Source organism: Lithobates pipiens, unplaced genomic scaffold (genome assembly GCF_037356315.1).
Source record: "Lithobates pipiens isolate NorthernLeopardFrog02 unplaced genomic scaffold, aLitPip1_a1.2 Scaffold_28, whole genome shotgun sequence".
In the NCBI taxonomy this organism is placed as follows: domain Eukaryota; kingdom Metazoa; phylum Chordata; class Amphibia; order Anura; family Ranidae; genus Lithobates; species Lithobates pipiens.
Window position 1 is genome coordinate 31,711,393 of NW_027507789.1, and position 26,905 is coordinate 31,738,297.

The 26,905-nt window shown below is 44.4% G+C and overlaps 1 protein-coding gene across 2 annotated transcripts in view; it reads right to left on the minus strand.

Annotated features, from left to right (window-relative positions):
• LOC143935281 (bactericidal permeability-increasing protein-like) overlaps positions 1-26,905 on the minus strand; it is an 86,476-nt gene that overhangs the window by 45,475 nt on the left and 14,096 nt on the right. The window contains exons 2-7 of one of the 2 annotated variants that reach the window (XM_077459028.1): positions 19,941-20,050; positions 19,748-19,856; positions 18,388-18,516; positions 5,854-6,009; positions 5,527-5,590; positions 3,665-3,725 (exon numbers count right to left, since the gene is read on the minus strand). In XM_077459028.1, coding sequence (XP_077315154.1) covers positions 3,665-3,725; positions 5,527-5,590; positions 5,854-6,009; positions 18,388-18,516; positions 19,748-19,856; positions 19,941-20,040 — 619 coding nt within the window. In that variant the 5' untranslated portion in view covers positions 20,041-20,050. Of the gene's footprint in view, positions 1-3,664; positions 3,726-5,526; positions 5,591-5,853; positions 6,010-18,319; positions 18,517-19,747; positions 19,857-19,940; positions 20,051-26,905 lie in introns of those variants that run through there. The other variant, XM_077459029.1, reaches the window with a different exon arrangement.

Sequence of the window (26,905 nt, forward strand, 5' to 3'; positions counted from 1 at the left end):
TACATATTGTATAATACGTTTATCGTTTCTCTAAGGAGGTAGCGCTTCACATTTATTCTTTTTCTTCCTCAGCCTCTGTAGTTCTGTAAATTTGTGAAGATTTCATATTGCTTTTTAGAAATGCTCTACCCTTGGAGATTACTCAGAGTAAACTGGAATACATATTGATGAACCAGGTTGATGGTTGGTCGCTATATGTTGGTATTTTTAACCCTTTCATGACTAAGCCTATTTCTGACATTTGTTGCTTGCAAGTTAAAAATCTGTATTTTTTGCTAGTAAATTACCCAATATATATATATATATATATATATATTAGTAGAGAATCTAGAGAATAAAATGGTGATCGTTGCAATATTTTATATCACACTGTATTTGCACAGAGGTCTTGCAAATGTCATTTTTTTTTAGGAAAAAAGACACTTTCGTTAACTAAAAAAAAAAAAACGAAACAGTAAAGTTAGCCCAATTTTTTATATTATGTGAAAGATGATGTTACACCAAGTAAATAGATACCCAACATGTCATGCTTTGAAATTGTGCACACTCGTGAAATGGCAACAACCTATGGTACCTAAATATCGGCGTATCTCCACTTTAAAAAAAATAACGGTTACCAGGTTAGATTTACAGAGGAGGTCTAGTGCTAGAATTATTGCTCTCGCCCTGATGATCACAGTGATACCTCACATGTGTAATTTGAACACCGTTTACATATGTGGGCACGACTTACGTGCGCGTTTTCTTTGCTCACAGGGATAGGGGCGCTTTAAAAAAAATAATAATCTTATTTATTTTAATTATTTTTTTACATTGGTACTTTAAAAAAAAAATGTGATCACTTTTATTGTTGTCACAAGGAATGTAAATATGTGACAGTAATAGGTGGTGACAGGTACTCTTTATGGAGGGACGGGAGGACCAGGAAGAGCAGCAGAAGACTGGACGTCTCCTCTCGCTCCTCCGAGATAACAGCTTAGCGGCTTTTAGCCGACCATCCACTCTAAAAAACGGTACGGGGATGATGCATGCAGCTGCTGGCATCATCCGGGTATAACCCCTGAAAGCCGAGGCCGGATATGTGCGTACGCTCGGCGGGAAGGAGTTAATACTGAGTTAACTCGAGTCTGGTTTTCCTTTTCTTTTCTATTTTGGATTGCTTTACCTAGAATATGCCTGTTCACAGTCAGATTCCTTATAGGGTGGCAGGCGGGGGCCCCGTTTTGGGGGGCTTTCAACATTTTCTATACACAATACACTTTCCTTGATATTTTCAGTATATGATATTTGTACCTACTGCAATGTGTGAATTTTTATATACTCTGTTTACAAATGGCTATTGCTTTCTTTGTTATGTCTGTATTACCCTGACTATAACTTTTCAATAAGAATTATGGTTAAAAAAGTAACAAATTCAATTATCTAATGGTTGGATATGTGGTTTACTGCAGTATAACACTTCTAAATTGCATATTTCTTTATAGAGGTTTATACACTGGGACCAATAAGGAGAGACTAGGGATGAAGGGATTTGGTTCCAAATAAGGGACTATTCCTCCAAATCAGGGACAGTTGGGAACTATGGTACTTGAGGGCCTCCAAAATATTCCCTTTTTTTATCCAATCAGACGCTGAATGTATAAGCCCTTGTACACACGGTCGGAGAATCAGTCGGAATGTGTCCTATCGGACCGTTTTGTCGGATAATCCGACTGTGTGTGGTATGCATCAGACTGTTTCCGTCGGAATATCCGTCGGACCCAATTTTCCAATTTGCTGGAAATATTTTCCGACAAACTGGACATACTCCGATCATGTGTAGAGAATTCCAATCGGACAAAGTGCCACGCATGCTCAGATCAAATTCCTACATCAAAGCTATTGGCTACTAGCCTGAACATAGTCCCATCGTAACGAAATTACGTCATCACGTTCTGAAAGATCGGATTTTCCGACAACTTTGTCCGACCGCGTGTATGCAACAGTTTCGGACACAATCCGTCAGACAAAATCCGTCGGATTTGGTTGTTGAAATGTCCGACTGTGTGTACAAGGGCTAATAGTTGGTTGATCTAAAGGAGATTGTACAATATGATTGTTTAGCTCCCAATTGTCCCTCATTTGGAAGTACTGTCCCTTTTTTGGAACAAAATCCCTCTATCCCTCTTTCCTCCTCAACTGTCCCTCTTTTTGGTCTGATGTACAGATCTCTATAAAGAAAAGAACTATATAGCATTCAAGAATGGTTATACTGCACTAAACATATTATTCAACCTTAAATAATTGTATTGTTTTTTTAAAAAGCCAGTAAATACCAAAATTAGTGGTGGATTTATTATTATTTTTTACCTATAAATTCGTAAAACTGTACATAATTTGGGGTGTAGCAGAGGTGTGTCTTTTGCCTACATACTTTGTGCTCAAAGGTGTCCCTCTTTCCCATCTCAGAAAGTTGGGATGTATGAGGTTGTAAGGTGGATGGTCAGCTTGTTCAGAGATGGGATTTGTAGTCCTTAGCTATAAAACTGTTTGAAGAGTAATTAATCACCCATTGCTGATACTGCTAGCAGGCACTGAGCCACTGAGAGCAGGGCACCAAGTGCACCAAATCCATATCCATACCACACCACATGCCACACTTATTCCAAACCTAGATTGCACCTATATCACCTATATCATCCCAAAAAATTGGCCATAATATGTGTATGTGTATGTCAATGTTGTAAGTGTGTCGGGACTCTACAGGTTAAAGGACCGCATAAATAGCTGCAGATGGACACCGGTGGCAAGAAAAGCACCCTGAGGCGATTCAGTTCGTAGAGGTAACGCTATACATGTCATTCATTCAAATTCACCTTGAGGGCCCATACTGATAAACGTCTCCTATGAGGGTAGCTGTCAGGATGCACATGCCAGTAAACAGAATAATCCCTCTGGAAGAACTCTTGGGCAAAAGCTAAAACTGATTCCCTTTCATGTTCGTAAGAATTGGGCATTGGCTAATAGATATGTGCATGCATGAACTCGCACGCAGACACAAGCCCCGTGCGCGCCAGCGTTTGCGTGCACCTGTGACAGATGCTGGCACCAAACAGACTATTTAAACCCAGCCAGTGCTCAGATTCAATGCTGCCTTGTCTTCAGCCTCCTGTGTATCTGCCATCCTGTGAACCTGTATCCTGCTTCCAGTTATCAACCCAGCTTGTTTTCATTATCTCCTGAACTCCACCTGCATCGACCTCGGCTTGTCCAGTGACCATTCTTCTGTCTGCTCCTTTGGCTCCAGTTCCATTGATCGGTTTGAGACTCTGCTTGCTTCCTGACTACATTCCTGTCTATGACCTGTACCCGATTCTTCAATTCTGTGTGTGACCCAGCCTGCCTGACCCTGCTACCCTGCCTGCTGTCACCAGCCCCAACTGCCTGCCTACCTGTCTACCTGCTGAAGCCATCTGACGACTTCCCCTGCCAAGCAAGGACATCTGCCCTGCTGCTAGCAAGACTTTCTGGCACTCGTGCGACTCTGCACTCCTGCGCCTCCTGTCTACACTATCAGGGGCCCGAGTCAGAGGTGTAAGAGAGGCCTCACTCATCCTAACAGGCTCTGCTGCCAGGTACGTGATAGTAGAGCTACAAATGTATGTATTAAAACTGTTAGTATTACCTTGAAATGTTGTCAACTGCTTCTGCAGGATTGTGATAACTCCTTTCAATTGTGGGCAGAGCTAAGGTAGAATAAGGAAGAATAATTACAAATCTGAAATTATATACAAGAAACTATTAATGCCAATGCCTCTCCTCTCCACCGCATCCAGTGAGAGAATGCCTTGCATTTATCTGAAAAAATATGAATGCCGGCCATGCAAGTGACCCCCTCTGGTCAGTGTATATAGGGGTATAAAATCGGCACAGTACCCGGAAGATAGTAGCAATCACTGTAGTAAGCCCAACTACTACAGTGATTATCATCTTCCTCACCGGTTCCTCAGGTATGAAATATGCATCTTACATCTTACTTTGGTCCAAGTTGGACTGATGTAAGAATGCAATACAGATCATATCTAGAGTTCAGCTTTAAGACCAAGTTGAGCTTGGATACATGTGTATATGAAAATTAGGTACTGGGACCTGTAGAGTGTTTATCTTTTAAATGTATTGATGATTATGCCTACCCAGAATATTTGCTCAGTTTCTATATATATATATTGTACAATTGATATCTACATAGATCACCTTCAAGTCCATGGTACAAAGACTAGCCTTTTGCCATGTACTTTGCTTGAGTTGACAGGTATCTCCTGTCAAAGCACTTGTGGAAATGGTGTAAACTCAAGGGCAAAGGAGTGGCACAAATGTCTAATGCAGCCTTTCTCAACCTTTTCAACACAGAGGAACCCTTGAAATAGTTATCCGGTCTCGGGGAACCCCTGCTAAAAATTTGAAATCTAAAATTCATGATACAATAGTGTGACGGTCAGTGAGAAGAATGGTCCTTACACTTATGGTCATTGGGAAGAATTACCTCCTTACAGATAGCTAAAAAGATCAATGGTGTCAGTGGGAACTTATCTGAGAGGCAGAAATTGTCCAATGCTGGAGGAACCCCTAGCAACCTTTGGAGGAACCCTAGGGTTCCACGGAACCCTGGTTGAGAATCACTGGTCTAATGGATGCTTCCAGCAGCAGAGGTCTATTCAGGATCAGGCTGAGGTCATCATTGACAAACAGTGTAGTAATAGACTAATAACCAATGCAAAACCAGGACAGAAGCCAAGGTTGGCAAAATGCAGAAAGTGGGGTGAAGAATTAGCAGGGGAAGGTAAAATCAGCACACAGTCCAGAGTAGGTATTGGAATAGCATGGGTCCTGAACGAGGCCAACAAAAGAACGATCTAAAAGCGAGTGAAGAAGAGTAAGGTTTGTCATTAAAGCCCTACTAAACCTTCTATTAAAATAGGATAAATACATTCTAGGCACAGTAAAACAAAAGGTTTACAGTTAGTTTTCTTTAGAAAGCAGCCACAGCCTGAGCAGAAAAGCCTGTCCCCTGCCAATATGCCCCCCGCTAAGTCACACCTAAGTTCATCATTGGACACCTCTCGCTCTGACTCAGCAGGGGGCATGTCAGACTTCTACAAAGAGACCACTGCTTCCCAACAGAGGGCAATGATCCAACTGCAGCATCTGGCAGGCGAGAGGCTTTTTTAATCAGGCTGTAGCTTCTTTAGATGGAAAGACATTGACTGTATTTTGTTTAGGTGAATAAGCAATGAATTGATTTTAGCTGATTTAAACTGAAGATTCAGTTGGGCTTTGACTAACATAGAAGTGTAACAAGCCAGATCAGACTTTATCATAGACTTGGAGGTGTGCTGATCAGATATAATTTTGCCTATTAAAGGGAAAATCATTGAACAATCTGTACAATCTTTAGATATTTTATAAATGCAAGCAGGATTTATGTCAAGAAAATGTAAACAGTAACGTATTGCTTTAGCTACATCTAGTCCAGCCATCTAATTTTACCTTCTGGTTGATTTTATCCCTGATGGGCTTTTCTAGCAAAAAAGTGAAGAGATTGTAGAACCAACTGCAAAATCAAGCATAGGTTTAGTAACCCCAGGGTTAAACGTTTAATAAATAGAAGAAAAAGATGTTTATGAGTTGAATAACTCATCCTGGCGAAACAGGTTTTTGGAATAAAGCATTGTCTTACTGCCATGACAAGTCTCATTGTATCCATGACGTGAGACTCAGATGTATTAAATCCTGATTTTTTCTTATCTGAAAGGTGATACCTAGACAGTGAGAAGGGGAAGTAACAATACAATTATCTAGATTATGCTCACATACCTTGCTCCTCCAGACAGGTGCAGCTTGGCCTTTGTTATTTCCGAATGACAAGCAGAAAGAGACACAGATGGGCGTCCAGACGAGTCTTTGAGAGTTGCTAGATTTATCGCTAAAGATACTTCTGAAAGTGTAAGGTTAAATGTCCCTTGGTCCTTTCTGTTTGATAAAAATGTATCCATTAAAATGTGGAGATCATTTGCATGTGTAGTCATTTCTTTTTATTTTTGGTCTCGGGGAAGTCGGGGGAGTTTCATATTTAGACAGTTGACACTAGAACGGGTGTCTTCTTTGGAAGATTATCCTTTACCTCTTGTTGGAGACAACAAACATTTTGCATTGCCCCTTACATAAGGTGACCAGATTTTTAAAATGAAATCCGGGGACATATTTTTCTTTTTTACTAGTAATGGCGGCAATCAGCGACTCTCTGCTGCCTGCCTCAAAGCCTGCCAAGTCTTACTCTCTGGCTACTACTGGGTTGGGATGGGAGGAAGATTACTCCGCCAGGGAAGGCAAGGAGATAAGCAGGTAGGCGGCTGGCCTGGACTTGAGCCAAGGCAGAAGAATATGGACCTGATACTGAAAAAAAATATTCCCTCTGCTCCAACCAGCACAGGATCATCAGAAAGGGGCACAGATAGTGCAAAGTAATACATCCCCTAAGCTAGTAGGAGCGGCGGAGCGGGGGTGTAATTCAGAATTTTTGTTTACTTTTTTTATGTTTTTAAAAATTGCCCCAGTCTCTGTTCAAATCCAATCCGGGGACAAAACTGAGGACAGACTTGGTCCGGGGACAGTGTCCTCAATCCGGGGACTGTCTGGTCACCCTACCCTTACATTCTTGGATACGATGGTCACCGGCACAAATAGAGTATTTAACCCTTCCTCACTCTCTCAGTCCAAAAATTAAAAAAAAAGAGAGATTTTGCCTAGAAAGACTTTAACTTACAATAGTTGCGTTTTATCTAAAGAAGCAACGCTCTATTGGTAGTCACCGAAACACATTAAAACTTAGCTAAATACTATTTGCCCATAGGTTGGCTCAAACTGACCCTAATTAGGAAAACGCAACCCTTGTGGGCCCTGTCAGCCCCTGGCTTGTATATTTGGATTTTCAAACAGTGATATCTCTCTGTCCCAATTCCTGGTTCTGTTTCTGTCCATCTGGGAGGATAGGGTGTTCCTTCCCTCCTTTTCATATTGCAGCTGCAATTGTTTCTTGTTTCAGTCTCCATAGTATAAAATAAATGTTTAAAAAATCCAGCAGTGAAAGTGGGAACCTGTTTTAATAGCTACAGCAAGAGTGTAGACTCCTTAACTCAAGTGCAGATATCTCGCCAGTAGTGTCCCTAAAGCAGTGCTGCCCAGCATCTTTTGGCCTGCCAGCCACCTGAAGCTCTGTCAGTTCCGGAAATATTGGGCACTAGGGAGAGAAATAAAAACCAACCACCTCTTCAGGAGATCCAGGCCTGCTTTCTCCTTCCAACTAGTGCCCCAGTGACTGTCTCTAATAATTGCACTCATCAACAGTGGCAGTTCAGGATTCTTTGGGAAAGTGTTGTGCCTAGCTCAAACAGGCCAGAAGAATTAGAATAGAATTAGTTCCTGCTGGTTATTTATAATAAAGGAAGAATAGTTTGCATCTTGGTGTGTGGCATTCCTGTTGCTGATACCTGTGACCAAGTAGACAGGAAGTCAGCTCCCTATAAGTGGAGCTCTTCCTAAACGTTTCTTCTTCAGCTTCCTGGAATTTGTGACATTGGTTTCCCAGGGGGCTGCAGATGCAGGGCACAAATGACGACGAGATCAGGCTGTCAAAAAACTACCCTGAAAAGCCCCTGAAAAAAACTACCACTATTGGAGAGTGGGGGGGGGGGGTAGGGGGGCGATGACTTGGGCCCAGGGCTGGACTGGGACAAAAATTTGGCCCTGGACTTCATCCAGACCGGCCCACTCCAATTTTGCAAACACGCACAAAAACAGTATGCTGCGCACTTGCACGAGAGTGACGTCATCTTGGCCCGGCTAGACACATAGCAGGAGTATGCAAACTCAGAAGCCGACAGCACACTGCTGGTGATCTTTTATTTTCCATGCTTATCATTAAAACCATTTTATCCAAACTATGTCCAAACTATGTCCTTGGTATTAAAGTGCAAAAAGAGTGCAAAAAAAAGGGGGGGGGGGTTTAATTATAAGCATGGTTTATATATTAATTTTTTGCTGAAAATATTTTTATGCACATTTTAATATTAATCGACAGTTTTGGTGTTTAGCTATGTTGGATTTTGCATATTATTTTAACCATTATTTTCACCAAATGGATTTTTTATGTTATTTTATTTAGCACCACATCCTTTGCTATATACATATATATACATATATATATGTGTGTGTGTGTATATATATATATATATATATATATATATATGTATGTGTGTGTGTGTGTGTGTGTGTGTGTGTATATATATGTATGTGTGTGTGTGTGTGTATATACACAGCCATATTCTATATACAGCTATATACAGTATATATATATATATATATATATATATACACACACACACATACACAGCTATATACAGCCATATGCTATATACAGTGTATATATATATATATATATATATATATATATATATATAGCCATATTCTATATACAGCTATATATATATACACACACACAATATATATAATATATATATATATATATATATATGTGTATGTATATATATATATATATATATATATATATATATATATATATATATATATATATATATGTGTATGTATATATATATATATATATATATATATATATATATATATATATATATATATATATATCCATATGCTGTATTCAATGGCTGTGCTGGGACGGCCGGTTACCTGGATGGGTTCCTGCAGCATTGCAATCCTCCGGCCTCCCTCGTCTGCTCCGGGGACTTCTCAGCCTGTCGGCTGCTCTCAGGACATCACATGGCGGCCCCTGCTCATTTAACCTCACAGTGTCCGTTACCGCGGGGGCCGCCGGAGATAGCCGAGTTTTGTTTGCTGAAGAGCTGTCGGAGAGGACCAGGGCGGGGGAAGCCGAGCGGTGGCCGAAAAGGAGGACTGTGGGCCGGAGGTGGCCGAAGATGTGTGCAGTGCCAGTGTTCTGAGGGCGCCGAGTGGGGGCAGAAAGAGCTGAAGTGCGCTGCGCTCAGAAGTACAGCGGTGCTCAAATGAATGGCTGCGCGAGTAGCGCAGCCATTAATTTGGCAGGCTGTCACTGAAACCGGCCCACTGAGCCATCGGCCCACCGGGAATCTCCCGGTAGTCCCGATGGCTAGTACATGCCTGCTTGGGCCAGAAATCCAAACTTTTTCTAATTTTTGTGTTAGATGGTGTCAGTGCTTACACAGGGCTAATTTCTTCCCCATCTGACCACCTGAAAGTGTTAGGGTCCAAGCACTGCATCCTGAAAGGTGGTCACATGGCCCTCCATCCCCAGAAAGACTGGGTATTTAATGAGGGCTCTGACATAGCAACATGGGAGTGCAGTGAAGGTGAGACTCAGTAGGTGGGTGGGGGAAGTCTTCTTACAGGGGAACCCTAAATGGGGAAAAAAAAGATGTTGTGTGTGCAGCCATTCCACTTATTGGCATGCAATGGTAGCAAGTAGTAGGGAGATCATGGTCCACCCTGGTTGTAATTTTAAAGCAGGACAGGCATAGACAAGGAAATAACAGTTCACGGAGCTAATCTATGAAATTAGGTCCCTGGTAACAAAGAGAAACTGGTATCAGAGGAGCACAAAGAGCAGGGTTTGCTAAATAACAGGATTCATTGCTGGTATCTTGGGGTGTCTGCATTAAGGCAGGACTTTTATATTTTTATTTTAATGATTTATTTAAAAATGGCTGATTGGTTCTCTTTATATTTGTATTGGCTCTAGGTCTGAATTTAGATCTCTCAGTTTTTTTTCCACCTGTACTAGTAACTTGATTCCATCACTTGTTGCCCAATGCTCTTAAAAGGGAACTTTACCCATAACAACTTGATAAAAAAAATAATGTTCTTTAGCAAGGAACATACATCCAATTTTGTAAGCACAGTGAACTGCTCTTAAGAGGGAACTTTACCCATAACAACTTGATAAAAAAATGATGTTCTTTAGCAAGGAACATACATTATATTCCACATTAATAATTATGCTACCAGAATTAGTGTGTGCCATAAATTGCCTCCAGCATTGCTCCATTTTCTTCTTTCTTTTTTTTTTTTTTTTGTATTAATCTTTTTATTGAAAATACAATGATGTTACATACAGTAGGTAAGCATCTGAAAATGAACAAGTGAAATCCGAATACATTGAACATATGCATATCAAATCCAATCGATAACGGTCTGAAAATATTGAAAGTCGTATACATTTGTAATAAACGAGTGAAAACTCAATATCAAGAACATAAGAGAGAAAACAATCGTAAGGATCATATAGAAAACAGTCATCCTGTTCATTTGTGTTAACTCTGATTTGAAATGAGGTATAAGCCTTAGACTCTATTGCTATACAATTTCCACGGGAGCCAATTCCTATCAAATTTTTGTATATTGCCATCCCTGTATGCTAAGATTTGCTCATAGGTCATTACGGAGTTAATTTTCGCTTTGACATTGATAATGGATGGGGGTTCTGATGTTTTCCAGTTACTCATGATCAGTGATCTAGCTGCTAGGAACGTATGCACGACCACTGAACGAAACTTTGGTTGGAAGTCGTTTAAATTTATGCCTAGAATGGCCTGTTCTTTCCGGAGCGGGGCTCTTTGCATAGTAATCCTTGAAATCATATCAAATACCGCTGCCCAAAAGGGGTGTAAAATTGGGCAGGCCCACAGCATATGTAGCAAAGTCCCCACATTCCCACATCCTCTCCAACATACGTTTGAGGCTCCATCAGCAAACTTAGCAACAAGGTATGGTGTGTAATACCATCTTAGCCATATTTTCCGCATTAAATCGTCATAGTTCGAGCACCTGGAGTACATGCCCATATGTTTAATAGCCTTTGTCCACTGGAGGTCTGTAAACTCCTGTCCTATTTCCTTTTCCCAATTTAAGAATTGCGTGGGTTTGGTGAAGGCGTCTTTAGAATTCAAGGACTGGTATATCACCGAGACACCTTTAGATTTGGTGGAGTTGGATCGTAAATGAAACCATATTTTTTCAGTAAGGCCGCGTACACACGGGCGGACTGTTCGCCCAACCTTGTCCGCTGAACAGTGTTTGGCGGACAGTCCGCTCGTGTGTGGGCTTTCAGCGGACAGTTTCAGCGGACAGTCTTTCGGAAATTCCGAAAAACTGTCCGCTGAAACTGTGTTTGAGCGAACAGTCCGCCCGTGTGTAGGCTACTTTCGAAATGAGCAAACTGTTCCCGCTCGGAGGGAAGTCTGCTCATTTCGAGCGCGTGTGAAGGTAGGCGGGGCCCGCGACAGAGACATCGTGGGCTCCGCCGCCTGGAATGGGCTTAAAGGGGAACCCCAAAGCCGAAAAAAATCGGTGTGGGGGTTCCCCCAAAGTCCACAACAGACCCTTGTCCGAGCACGCTACCCGGCCGGCCAGGAAAGGGGGGCGAGCGAGCGCGCCCCCCCTCCTGAGCCGTACCAGGCCGCGTGCCCTCAACATGGGGGGTGCCTTGGGGAAGGGGGGGCCGCGCGGCCCCCCCACCCCAAAGCACCTTGTCCCCATGTTGATGAGGACAAGGGCCTCTTCCCGACAACCCTGGCCGTTGGTTGTCGGGGTCTGCGGGCGGGGGGCTTATCGGAATCCGGGAGCCCCCTTTAAGAAGGGGGCCCCCGGATACCGGCCCCCCACCCTATGTGAATGAGTATGGGGTACAATGTACCCCTACCCATTCACCTGTGAAATAAAGTACAAAAAAAAACACAACACACGAGATAAAATATTTTATTGCACAGCTCCGGGGGTCTTCCGTCTTCGGGGGTCTTCTCGCCGGACTCCTCCGCTATCTTCGTGTAGCTCTTTTACTAGCGGAGGAGCCCGGCTTTCTTCCTCCCCGCCGCTGGCCTCTTCTCCCGACTTCGGGGGTCTTGTCCCCCTCTTCGGTTCTTCTGCCGGGCCACCGCGCCTTCTTATAGCTCTTTTACAGGCGGTGGCCCGGTCTTCTGTCGCCGCTGCCTTCCGTTCTTCTGTCGCCGCCTTCGGTTCTTCTGCCGGGCCACCGCGCCTTCTTGTAGCTCTTTTACAGGCGGTGGCCCGGTCTTCTGTCGCCGCTGTCGCTGTCGCCGTCGCCGCCTTCCGTTCTTCTTCTTCTTCTTGTTCTTCTTCCCCAGGAGATGTTGACACGTCGCTCTCTCCGGCCGGAATGCCAGAGCCGCGCTGTGCGGTCACTTATATAGTGACAATGGGGCGGTGTCACATGGTATATGTCACATGGGTTGGTCACATGGGTTGATGTCACATGGGGACTATGACATCGTAAGGGGGCGGGGTCACCATGTGACCAACCCATGTGACATATACCATGTGACACCGCCCCATTGTCACTATATAAGTGACCGCACAGCGCGGCTCTGGCATTCCGGCCGGAGAGAGCGACGTGTCAACATCTCCTGGGGAAGAAGAACAAGAAGAAGAAGAAGAACGGAAGGCGGCGACGGCGCGGCCCCCCTTCCCCAAGGCACCCCCCATGTTGAGGGCACGCGGCCTGGTACGGCTCAGGAGGGGGGGCGCGCTCGCTCGCCCCCCTTTCCTGGCCGGCCAGGTAGCGTGCTCGGACAAGGGTCTGTTGTGGACTTTGGGGGAACCCCCACACCGATTTTTTTCGGCGTTGGGGTTCCCCTTTAAGTCCATTCCAGGCGGCGGAGCCCGCGACGTCTCCTTCGCGGGCCCCGCCTACCTGTACACGCGCTCGAAATGGGCGGATTTGCCTCCGCCTTACGTGGGCGAGTCCGTTCATTTCAAAAGTTGAGCGAACTGTTTGTCAAACAGTTCGCTGAAACAGTCCGCTCAAAAAGTGCCGTGTGTGGCCATGTCCGTCCATGCTAATTTTGAGCGGACTGTTTGCCGAAACTGTTTGACAAACAAAGTTGGGCGAACAGTCCGCCCGTGTGTACGCGGCCTAACTGGTAACCTTACTACTTGAAATGTCTGAAAATAAGAGGCTATTTGTGTATATGTTAAAAATTCCGAACTTGGAAGAAGGAACTTCTCCTGTATCTTACTAAATGAGAGTATTTTGCCCTCCGCAGTTATATCTGTCCAGTTTACCACTTTATGCAATGCCCATTGAGATAGCTAAATGGAACATACCTAATATTAACCTATGTCTAAAGGTATTGGTACTTTTTTCGATGGGTAGAATTCGTTCCCTTCAGATATTATTTCTTTCCATGCTTCGATTGAGGCTTGGATAGTAGGGTGTTTGGGGATGTTGTTCCGTTTAGTAACGCAAGCTGCCATAAGCAGAGCCAAGGGAGGGGAATCCCTCATCCAGGTCCTTTCCAATGTACACCATGGTTTGACGTCTAAGTCTAGAAACCAATGTCTCAGTTGGTCCAGAAGAAATGCGGTGTAGTAATCTCGCAGTACTGGAATGCCCATGCCCCCCGTTGTTTTATGTCTATGCTGCATGTTTGGGGAACACCTAGATTTTTTCCCATCCCATACAAAATTCAGCAGCTGCTTCTGTAGGGTAGTGAAAAAGGAATGCGGAAGGGGAATCGGTAGGGCTCTGAAAAGGTAGGTTAGCTTGGGTAAAATAAACATTTTGTATGCCGCAATCCGGCCTGACCAGGACAGATAGAATTTCTGTAACTTACTAATATCTTGTTGAAGAGATGAAACTAGGGGACCGTAGTTCTCTTTATATAATTTATCAGTGGGGTATGTAAGGTTCACGCCTAAATATTTAATTGAAGTGTCAGCCCATACGTACGGGAAATTATGTTTAAGGTACTTTGTTAGTGGCGGACTGATGTTTATTCCTAAAATAATGGATTTGGATGTATTAATTTTATAAAAGGAGATTTTGCTAAATTCCAGGAGTGCTGAATGAGCCGCCGGTAGAGAGATCGAGGGGTTAGTTAGGGACAGTATGACGTCGTCTGCAAACAGCGATATCTTGTACTGTTGCCCGCTCACCCGTATGCCTTCTATCAGATGATCCTCCCTCAATCTCTCCGCCAGGGGCTCCATCACGAGGATGAAAATAATTGGGGACAGGGGGCACCCCTGCCTGGTCCCATTCGTTATGTCAAAGGGCTTAGAGTATAATCCCTCGGTGTACACATGGGCCGAAGGATGTGAATAAAGGGCAAGTATAGCGTCACGTATCGTACCCTCCATCCCAAATTTGGAGAGTACTCCTCGCAGGTAACCCCAGTGAATTCTATCGAAAGCCTTCTCTGCATCTAGTGAAAGAAGCAGAGAAGGCTCCCCCCTGCACTCCACCATATGTATGAGATTGATCATGCGCCTGGTAGCATCTGTAGTCTGACGTCCCGCAACAAACCCAACTTGATCATAATTAATCAGCTTGGGAAGAACTTTGGTCAATCTATTTGCAAGCAATTTCGCGTGGAGTTTTACGTCCACATTCAGTAAAGATATCGGACGAAAGTTCTGCGGTACGTTAGGGTCTTTGCCCGGTTTTGGAAGAGTAACGATCGTTGCTGTGAGCATTTCTGGAGGGAAGGATGCCGCTGCAGTCGCGGCATCAAACACTCGGGACAGATGTGGAACCAGACTGGAGCTAAAAAGTTGGTAGTATTCCGACGAATACCCGTCGGGGCCTGGGGCCTTATTACGTGGGTGGTTGGCTATAGCTTTCTCTATTTCCGATAATGTGAAGGGTGTATTTAGCTGCTCCAGATCGTCAGTGGATAATTTAGGTAGATTAATCGAGTCCAAAAATGTCGTTATGGAGGATTCAGTGGGTTGGTGCGTTTCTTTATCTGAGTGTAAGTTGTACAGTGTCTTGTAATACTCACTAAACAAGTCAGCTATTTCTTGTGGATTTGTGTGTTTCTCTTTAGTGCTGGGATTTAAGAGGTAGGGCAGTTTTTGGCGAATTGCTTTGTCCTTTACTTGCTTGGCCAATAGTTTACTAGCTTTATTACCAAAACCATAATTCTGGGCTTTAAGAGATCGGTAATGGCGGTCATGTTGTGCTACCAATAGGGATCTTAAGTCCTGTCTAGTTAAAAACAATTGTTCCCTAAGGGGTTGGGTGGTTTGTCGTTTGTTTTCAGATTCCAACTGGCTTATTTTTTTCAACAAGTTGTCCAATTTTTCCGATTGTTGTTTCCTGACCCTACAATTTAACTGAATAAGCAGACCTCTTATGAAGGCTTTATGGGAGTTCCATATTACAAAGGGATCCCTCACTGAGGGTACATTACGGTCAAAGAATGCCACAAGTTCTTCCTCAATATATTTCCTATGCTCTGGTTGTGATAACGTATAGATATTGTTTCTCCATCTATTTGCCCTTGTTTCTAATCGGGTATCCCCCACATCAACCGAAATCGGTGCATGGTCAGACCATGTGATGCAGTGGATCTCCGATTTGGAGATTTGCTGTAATGTGAATTTATCCACCAAGAACATATCAATACGTGAGTAACTATGATGAACATTTGAATAAAAAGTAAAATCTCTTTCAGATGCGTGTTGACACCTCCATACATCAAATAGCTCTGAGCGAGAGATGAAGCTCCCCAGAGATACCCTTTTTTTTTTACGCTTACCAGTAATGGAGAGATCCATCTCCCCCCCAGGAACTGCATTAAAATCTCCGCACCACACCACCCTCCCCTGTTTAATTGCAGACACCTTTTTCCATAGTTTGTTCAAGAAAGAGAGTTGTTTGACATTCGGTGCATACACATTAACCAGAGTTATTGTCACACTATTGATTTCACATACTAGCACAACATAACGGCCTAAGTCATCTAAGAGTACGTCTATAAGTTTAAATTGGACTGTATTCTTAATAGCGATAGCCACCCCTCTTTTCTTTTTGGAGAAATTAGCTAGAAAGACATGGGGGAATTGCCGGTTTTGGAACGCAGGTGCTTTGTGGGTAGCAAAGTGGGTTTCTTGAAAACAAATCACATCGCTATGTAAGTGTTTAGCTTCTTTCCATGCCAACTGACGTTTGAAAGGGCTATTAAGGCCTTTAACGTTGAGCGATGAGATGCGAAAAGGCATGGGGTCAAAGGGGATACACCTTCATTTAGGCAAACTAGTAAAATTTATTACGATTTATATACCTACTCAAGAGGACCTGCGAAACTTCCCCGTATTTCTCACTTAGCGCTGGGGTAGCAAACCTGCTGTGCTTCTAAGGGTCGTTCGAAAAAAAAACTGAGCCCGTATGAACACCGGAGAGAAGGTTAAGACACTGTAATTATGGCCCGTGTACAATACCACACAGATATAAGTGCAATAGAGATTATAAACTTATTAACTGACCACAGAATGGTTCAGAGTAGATCGGTCAATGGAAGGAATCCGCCACTTAAGTTAGCGAATTACTTGCAGACCAGTGCGGTGAATTTACCGCTCAACTTAAAGGGGACTCAAAAGGCAGTAAAATTCTGCAAACAGAAATAGAAATCCAACAAAGTAAACGTAGACCAACTGAAACGGCTACATGGCGGTCGGGCCATCAGGGGGAGAACATAGAGAAAAACTTAGAAACTATTGAGCTCGTGTCCTTTGCTTGAACACATGGCTATAAGCATACTCATCCTTAATCTGAGTCATCCGCACGTTCTGGATCTAGGATTTGCCAGTCCTTTAGGAGTCGCAGTCCTTCTTTCAAGGTAGAGATGGTATGAGTAGTGTCCTCACGAACAATTTGTAGGCGAGCAGGGTAGATCCACCGATAAAGAATGCGATGGTTGTTTAACGCTTTCGTGATGGTGGATAGTTGCCTGCGTTGTTGCATCGTAAACGCCGACAGGTCAGCAAAGAAGGATAGTTCCTGCAAATCTTCTGGTAGGGATTCTCTGCGTCTCGTTGCTGCCATAAACTGATCCTTAATGTGGTAGAAATGGATACGGACGATGGTATCCCTCGGAAGATGGGCTGCCACATGTTTAGGTTTAGGAAGTCTATGGATGCGGTCCACAAGTAAGTCTTCCAGCGGTGCATCTGGGAGGATTGTCTTAGCTATCTGTAAGAAGTGACGTTTTAGGTCTGGAGGTTTAACGGATTCAGGAATGCCTCGAATTTTAACATTATTCCTCCTAGACCTATCCTCCAAATTTGCTAATTTCAATTTCATGAGCATCATTTCGTCTTCCCTATCATTATGGGCATCCACCAGGTCATTGAACGTTGTAGCAAATTCACCCATTTTAGATTCAACATGGGCCACTCTCTGCGACACTGAGGATAACTCTGATTTAAAGTTTCTAGTGAGAGTCTGAATGTCAGCATGGATCGTGGAACGCAGTGACACCAGCATGTCTTTCAATGTTGTGTCCAGAATAGGGGCATTCGCTGTGGGGAAATCTGACAGGGAATCCTGCAGCTCTCTGGTGTCCTCCAGAGAGGAGTCCAAACTTGCCTCAGCCTCCTCTCTGTCACCGCTATCCAGTCTCGGTTTGCTTTTGGCAGGGCTAGTCACCCCTGACAGCGGAGGGGTGCTGGTGATTTTCCCTGAATAGCGGTGTGGATGGTCTGGGAGATGTGGAGCTGATACCTGTCTGTTGGGCGCTGTATAAGCGCCATGCTCTCCTCCACCGCGTGCACCGCCGCCATCTTGCTCCGTCTGCCTCCGCTGTGTAAGGAAGTAATCTGGCAGCTTGTTCGGTTTTCCACCGCTTTTTCTTTTGCGCTGAGGCATCTCCAGGCTTGCCCGCTCCTCCTGAGGTAAATTTCGCCAGGAAACGAGGCTTGTAAAACGGGTAATCTCCCCCTTTTGGCCCGTGTGTGCGAGGAGCTCTTCACTGAGCGTCCATCCGCTCCGCCGGCTAGCCACGCCCCCCCCCATTTTCTTCTTTCTGAAGGCTGCCATTTTGCTGAAGCCCAGAGCCCCTGAGTAAATCTTTAAGCTGTTAGAATATCACCCTCTAGTGGCTCTGATTTTCGACACAGTGCCAAAAATGGAGAACAACTGAGCATGTGCAGAGCAGGATGAGACAATGTATTACTGAATTTTAAACAGTATAGACACTTATTTTTACATAGCTATACATGCAAAAGGGACCAGCCTGAAGTGCCATCATTTTCTAACTAAAGTTCCACTTTAACCTTTGGTGGCTTCACTACTGGCTGTGCCACCAAATTTTTGATAAAACATGCACCATTACAGCCTCTTGCCTATGAACCCTACTTTCCTATTCTCCCTTAAAATGATCCCTACCAGATGACAGATCTGTTTGTATAATTTACTAATTATTTTTCAAAAGGTACCAGCAGGAAAAGCTGTGAAGCAGTTCATTGTGCTTACAAAATTGGATGTTTTGTTAGGACTACACGCAATGACCACGTATTGGAACACGGTTGTAGAAAACCTACATCAACCAGTGCCGTACTTTCCATTCACCGTGCACTTTGGTCATCGCATCTTTAACAGTGACATCAACATCTGTGAGTGGTACTGGAACAGCCGTGCAATGGGGGATGTTGAATTCTTCAACAGTTATTCTGTGAAAAGAAGAGCAGGACAAGTCAGTATTTACAAGTATTGGATATGAATATAGTAGATTACAAAAGAAGAAAAATTGAATATATTGCAGCTTAACCACTAGCCGACCAGTGTGCGACGATGTGTGTCGGCACAATGGCACTGCTGGGCAAATGGGCGCACAGGTACGCCCCCTTTAAATCGCAGCATTGTAGGTGCCCGAACACACCTGCTGCCTACTCTGTGACCATGCCTGCGGGTTGTGTCACGGTGCAGAAGAACGGGGAGATGCCTTTGTAAACAAGGCTTTTCCCCGTTCTGTCTACTGATATGACAGAGATCTGTCATCGGGAGCAGTGATCACTGTCATGTCAGTGGTAGCCCATCCCCCTGCATTTAGAACACCTCCCTAGGACACACTTAACCCCTTGATTGCCCCCTAGTGTTTAACCCCTTCCCTGCCAGTGTCATTTACACAGCAATCAGTGCATTTTTATAGCACTGATCGCTGTATAAATGGCAATGGTCCCAAAATGGTCCGATATTTCTGCCATAATGTCGCAGTTGTGCTAAAAATCGCAGATCGCCGCCATTACTACAAAAAAAGTATTATAAAAATGCCATAAATCTATCCGCTATTTTGTAGACGCTATAACTTTTGGCCAAACCAATAAATATACGCTTATTGTGACTTTTCTTTTACCCAAAATATGTAGAAGAATACATACCGGTCTAAACTGAGGAAAAAAATGATTTTTTTGGGGGAAATATTTATTATAGCAAAAAGTCAAAAATATTGCTTTTTTTCCCCCAAATTTTTACAAAAAAAAAACGCTCTTTGTTTATAGCACAAAAAATAAAAACCGCAGAGGTGATCAAAACCATGCTCTATTTGAGGGGGAAAAAACACGTCAATTTTGTTTTGGTGTAATGTCGCACGACTGCACAATTTTCAGTTAAAGCAACACAGTGCCATTTTGCACAAAGTGCTCTGGTCAGGAAGGGGGTAAATCCTTTCCGGGGCTGAATTGGTTAAAAAACACTTAAAGTGATTGGCATCCAATGTTTTTACATCCTCCATTTTTAGCCATGGTCTTGAGGTGAAATGTTAGCTCATGCTGCCATTGGGCGTCCCATTGCACACCTCTAGGGGGTCATGGACAGTGCTACATTTTCAATTGTATATTTAACAGAAAGAAAAAGTAAGAGGGTTAGGGTTTGCATACATTTTAATTTTCAAGCACTGCTTACTTGGAAATTGCATAATCTACTTGACCAAACGCACGTGTAGAACCATTTATATCTGGAAGATGATCATGGAGGAGAATGTGACGAAACACATCTATTCCTTCAGAGAGTACTGTGGAAGCAAGATTGTATTAATATCCGAGAAAATATCTTGCAGATACTAAAAAGACCTACATAAACTTGTAAACTGACTTACTGTAATCCAACCATTTCTGAGTGACTCTCATTACTACGCCAGGACTGCTGTGTGCCGACAAAGATAGACAACTCCACCAGAGAAACAACACAAATTTCATTGCTTCTGTTCTGCAAGACAAAATAATACACATCAATGACTGAAAAGGGGGTTGAATTTTTCAAGAAACTTTTTTTTAGAAACTTTTACATTTTTACTACTGCTAATAAAGAGCGGAAGATATGTATAGGTGTCAATTACATATAGATTATTCCCAGGGCAGGTTATTTACTCCATTGCAAATTCCATCTTTTTTATATATACTCCAAAAAAGGAGAATATTCTCCCAATGACAAATACATACTATTCAATCTTAAGGCCCGTACACACGATCAGACTTTTTGACAACAAACATGCAAATTAGCTGTTTTGGAGCAACATCTGACCATGTGTACGCTCCATTGGACAAACGTTTTCCATTTTCATCAGACTTTTGTTGGCTGTGCGAACGGACAAACTTTTTGACAACATAAGTCCGATGGAGCAAAGTACGATCGTGTGTAAACAAAATCAGCAGACTTTTGTAAAAAGTACAAACACGCATGCTCAGAACTAATGCAAAAGATCAGACAACAATACAGTTGACCAAAGGTGGCGCTGGAGTAATTGAACGTCCTCTTTCGAAGTGTTGTCAGTATGTTGAAACGTCACTACATTAGTGTTTGTTGCCTAAAAGGTCAGATCATGTACATGCAAAACTTACGGCCAATGCCCTTTGTACAAAAGTCCACGGGAAAGTTTGTGCAAAGTCCGATCGTGTGTATGAGGCTTTAGAGCCCTTTCACACTGAGAAGTTTTTCAAGCACTCTTAGTTTCAAAAAAGCTCCTGAAAAGCTCAAGAAAAATGCTTCCCAATAAAATCAATGAATGCTTTCACACACCGCTGACGGGGCGGTGAAAAAAATCCTTCATGCAGCATCTTTGGAGCATGTTTGGGGAGCTTAAAAAAAAGCGCACCAAAATGGCTCCTCCCCATTGAAATGAATAGGATTCTCCTCAAAAGCGCCTCAAAAACACCCCACAGTGCATTTTTTAAGCCACGTGTCCTTTAAAAATCACACCGCAAATACTTCAAAAGTGCTCAGTGTTTTATTGGCAGTTTTGAAGGGAACCAGTGTGAAAGGGCTCTTATTTATACCACCATCACATTTATGTAAAGACTTCCAACAAAGAGTTTAAAAAAATGTAATCTATAAGAAGACTTGCCATATACAATACATTGTATTCTTAGGCCGCGTACACACGAGAGGATTGTCCGTCCAACTTAGTCCGCTGAAACGTGTTTCAGCGGACAGTCCGCTCGTGTTTGGGCTTCAGCTGACTTTTTCAGCGGACAGTCTGGCGGACTAAGTCTTTCGGAATTTCCGTAATATTGTCCGTCCAACTTTGGTTTCAGCGGACAGTCCGCTCGTGAGTAGGCTAGTTGGACGGACTAAGTATGGCGCATGCTCAGAAAGGATTTACACGGCCGAAGGTTGCATTGCAGTGTATTGGACGTCGTATTTCTAGTCCCGTCGTACGTGCTGTACGCGCCATCACGCAAGCTTTCAGCGGACTGTCTGTTCATCGTGTGTGGTCAAGTCCGTTCATTCAAAGTAGGACGGACTGTCTGTCGGATTGTCTGACGGACTTAGTTGGACGGACAATCCTCTCGTGTGTACGCGGCCTTAGGTGTATGATAATTGTAATTGTTAGTTTATAATCCACACCCAGCTCTATAAAGCTCATATGTACAGTTCATGGGCCACTATACATTGTACAACAGTGTGGACTTGCAAAGCAAAGACTGCTGCACTAGGTTCAATTAGGTGGATGAGTATTAGAATTCATATATTTCACTTGAATCCCACAGCTGCCATATACAGCACAGCTACACTGTTATTTTCAGGGCCGGTGCTACCGCTAGGCAAACTAGGGAGCCACCTCGGGCGCACTGTTGCCTAGGGCGCCTGGCCACTGGTGTCCCTACTCTCTTCTCTCTCCAGCAAGAAACTAAGTCTCAGGATCAGCAGGCAGCCGCCGCTCTGTTAGCTTAGTGTCAGAGGAGCTGAGGCGAAAGAGGACTGTGTCTGTGTCCCAACTCCTGAATGAATGGAAGCAAGCAAACATTCATTGATAGGCACTGGTAGGCTGCATTGATGGGCACTGGTAGGCTGCATTTGATGGGTGCTGATGAGGCTACATTTAAAGGACTCTTCATTAAAAAGGTGGGGTATACATGGGCAGGGTAAAGGAGGTGGAGCCAAGGGGGGGTGTTAAAATGAGGTTTCGCCTAGGGCAGGGATATGCAGTTAGTGGACCTCCAGCTGTTGCAGAACTACAAGTTCCATGAGGCATAGCAAGGCTCTGACAGCCACAAGCATGACACGCAGAGGCATGATGGGACTTGTAGTTTTGCAACAGCTGGAGGTCCGCTAATTGCTTATCCCTGGCCTATAGTGTCAAAATCCTTGCACCAGCCCTGGTTATTTTGTATTGCGTGACTTATTACTTTATATACCCAATGTGTAGACAAAACAAACTTCTTCAATTGTTGTCTTTGTATACCTGAAGTACTTAACCACTTCAGTTCCGGACCAATAAACACCTTAAGGACCAGAGGTCTTTTTGCAATTTCGCACTGCGCTGCTTTAACTGGTAATTGCGCGGTCATGCAATATTGCACCCAAACGAAATTTGCGTCCTTTTCTTCCCACAAATAGAGCTTTCTTTTGATGGTATTTGATTGCCTCTGCGATTTTTTTTTTTTGCGATATAAATGAAAAAAGAGCGAAAATTTTGAAAAAAAAAGATATTTTCTTCTTTTTGTTATAAGAAAAATCGAATAAACTAAATTTTAGTCATACATTGAGGGCAAAATTTATTCAGCCACATGTCTTTAGTAAAAAAAATGTCAATAAGCGTATATTTTTTGGTTTGCGCAAAAGTTATAGCGTCTACAAACTAGAGTACATTTTCTGGAATTTACACAGCTTTTAATTTATGACTGCCGATCTCATTTCTTGAGGTGCTAAAATGGCAGGGCAGTACAAATCCCCCCCAAATGACCCCATTTTGGAAAGTAGACACCCCAAGGAAATTGCTGATGGGTATGTTGAGCCCATTGAATATTTTTTTTTTTTGTCCTAAGGGATTGAATAATGACAAAAAATAAAATAAAATTTTTTTTTTACAAAAAGTTGTCACTAAATGATATATTGCTCACACATGCCATGGTTATATGTGAAATGACACCCCAAAATACATTCTGCTGCTTCTCCCGAGTACGGGGATACCACATGTGTGGGACTTTTTGGGAGTCTAGTCGCGCACGACACCCCGAAAACCAATCACCACCTTCAGGATTTCTAAGGGTGCAAATTTTTGATTTAACTCCTCACTACCTATCACAGTTTCGAAGGCCATAAAATGCCAAAATAGCACAAAACCCCCCCAAATGACCCCATTTTGGAAAGTAGACACCCCAAGCTATTTACTGAGAGGCATGTTGAGTCCATGGAATATTTTATATTTTGCCAAAAGTTGCGGGAATATTACAAACTTTTTTTTTTTTTGCACAAAGTTGTCACTAAATGATATATTGCTCACATATGCTATGGGCAGAAGTCAAATTACACCCCAAAATAAATTCTGCTGCTTCTCCCGAGTACGGGGATACCACATGTGGGGGACTTTTTGGGAGCCTAGTTAACTAGCTACCTAGCGACACTAGCGACACTGATGCAGCGTTCAGAAAAATTATCGCTTAGTGACACTGGCAAAAGGGGGTGAAAGGGTTAACTAGCGGAAATCAGGGGGTTAAAACCATTATTGGGTAGTATATCGGGGTACCTAGCGCTATAAAAACCTGGCGGTGAACCTAAAAAAATAACTAGCTACCTAGCGACTGTAGCGACACTAATGCAGCGATCAGAAAAACGATCGCTTAGTGACACTGGCAAAAGGGGGTGAAAGGGTTAACTAGCGGCAATCAGGGGGTTAAAAACATTATTGGGTAGTATATCGGGGTACCTAGCGATATAAAAACCTGGCGGTGAACCTAAAAAAATAACTAGCTACCTAGCGACACATGCAGCGATCAGAAAAATGATCGCTTAGTGACACTGGCAAAAGGGGGTGAAAGGGTTAACTAGCGGCAATCAGGGGGTTAAAAACATTATTGGGTAGTATATCGGGGTACCTAGCGCTATAAAAACCTGGCGGTGAACCTAAAAAAATAACTAGCTACCTAGCGACTGTAGCGACACTAATGCAGCGATCAGAAAAACGATCGCTTAGTGACACTGGCAAAAGGGGGTGAAAGGGTTAACTAGCGGCAATCAGGGGGTTAAAAACATTATTGGGTAGTATATCGGGGTACCTAGCGATATAAAAACCTGGCGGTGAACCTAAAAAAATAACTAGCTACCTAGCGACACTAGCGACACATGCAGCGATCAGAAAAATGATCGCTTAGTGACACTGGCAAAAGGGGGTGAAAGGGTTAACTCTAGGGGCAATCAGGGGGTTAAATCTTTATTGGGGGGTGATAGGGGGCTACCCTGGACCTAACACTAACTGTCCTGACAGTTTTTACTGTCACAACTGACACTGAATGCATTGATCAGTAAAGAAATGATCAATGCAATCAGTGACACTGTGACTGGGGGGGGAGGGGGGGCGGGGGGGGGATCGGGGGGGGATCGGGGGGGGTTTGTGTGCCTGTGTGTACCTACATGTCAGTGTAGTGTTGGTGCACACTTACTTTTACTCTTCTCCTCGTAGTCCGGTCAAAAAGACCGCCCCGAGGAGAATGACATCACTTCCTCCTTCCTGTGTAAACAATACACAGGGGAGGAAGCTTCTCATTGGCCAGGAGCGATCCAGAGGGGGTGGCCGAAAACGAACGGCCATCCCCTCTTCACGGAGCGCTCCTGGACCGAATCGGACCGCCGTATCCAGCGGGAGGGGGTCCGATGGGACCCCCCACCCGCTGGAAGGCAATCACGTAGATGTACGTGATTCTGCCTGCCTGTGCCATTGTGCTGACGTACAATGGCAATACGGCGGTCCTGAAGTGGTTAAAGTGTAATTAAACCTCAACATTTTAATAATTACAGCAGTTGACTTCAGCACTTACCTTGTCTGAGGCTTCCTTTTTTTTAAAAAGCTTACGTTTCTTCTTCAAATATTGCTGCCCCAAGTTTTCTGTTCCTAGGTGGCTACATTTCAGGGGCGGATCCAGAGTCTAATCTCGGGAGGGGCACTGCTATAAAATATGTTTTTTGGGGGGCAATTTATATGGGAAATGGCTGGTATTGGCGCTTCAATCATTACGGCACCATGGTTGTTATGGTGTCAGGATGATTGAAGCGCATTATTTCTATTAATACATTGTAATATAAAATTAAATGGTTCAACTCACCATAATGCAGAATCAGTGGGAGCCCTGAGGATGTCACTTGCCATGTCGCCTGCCACCAAATGTGGATTGTCACTTGTCACCAAATGCGGATTGTTACTTGCCACGTCACCTGCCACACATTGCGGATTGTCACTTGTCACGTAGCCTGCCACACATTGCAGATTGCCACTTGCCATGTCACCTGCCACACATTGCGGATTGTCACTTGCCACGTCGCCTGCCACCAGATGCGGATTGCCACGTAGCCTGCCACACATTGCGGATTGCCACTTGCCACGTCACCTGCCACACATTGCGGATTGTCACTTGCCAAGTTGCCTGACCCACATTGCGGATTGCCACTTGCCACGTCACCTGCCACACATTGGGGATTGTCACTTGCCACGTCACCTGCCACACATTGCGGATTGTGACTTGCCACGTCACCTGCCACACATTGCGGATTGTCACTTGCCACGTCGCCTGCCACCAGATGCGGATTGCCACGTAGCCTGCCACACATTGCGGATTGCCACTTGCCACGTCACCTGCCACACATTGCGGATTGTCACTTGCCAAGTTGCCTGACCCACATTGCGGATTGCCACTTGCCACGTCACCTGCCACACATTGGGGATTGTCACTTGCCACGTCACCTGCCACACATTGCGGATTGTCACTTGCCACGTTGCCTGCCACACATTGCGGATTGCCACTTGCCACGTCACCTGCCACACATTGCGGATTGTCACTTGCCACGTTGCCTGCCACACATTGCGGATTGCCACTTGCCACGTCACCTGCCACACATTGCGGATTGTCACTTGCCACATTGCCTGCAACATATTGCGGATTGCCACGTAGCCTGCCACACATTGCGGATTGTCACTTGCCACGTCACCTGCCACACATTGCGGATTGTCACTTGCCACATCAACTGCCACACATTACGGATTGTCACTTGCCACGTCACCTGCCACACATTGCGGATTGCCACTTGCCACGTAGTCTGCCACACATTGCGGATTGCCACTTGCCACGTAGCCTGCCACACATTGCGGATTGTCACCTACTGGTGGTCTTTTGTTGGGTCCCAGAGTGAACATAGGCAGCAGAGAGATGATGCAATCTCTCTGCTGCACACAGCTTCCTACACAGTGAGGGCGGAACTGGAGGGACGCAGGGCAGTGAGAGATGATGTCATCTCCCTGCTCCCCTGCCTGCTGGCTTCCTGATTGGCCAGCAGCCCTCCTAAGCCGCCCAGCTGCCCCCCCTCACCCGTCCACTCAGCGCGGGTACCCGCGGAACCGGCCGCGCGGGTACCCGCGGAACCGGCCGCGATTGGACCCGCGGAACCGGCCCGCGGGTACCCGCGGAACCGGCCCGCGGGTACCCGTGGAACCGGCCGCGATTGGAGCCGCGGAACCGGCCGCGGGTACCCGCGGAACCGGCCGCGATTGGACCCGCGGAACCGGCCCGCGGGTACCCGCGGAACCGGCCGCGATTGGACCCGCGGAACCGGCCGTTCTGTCATCAGCTGGCG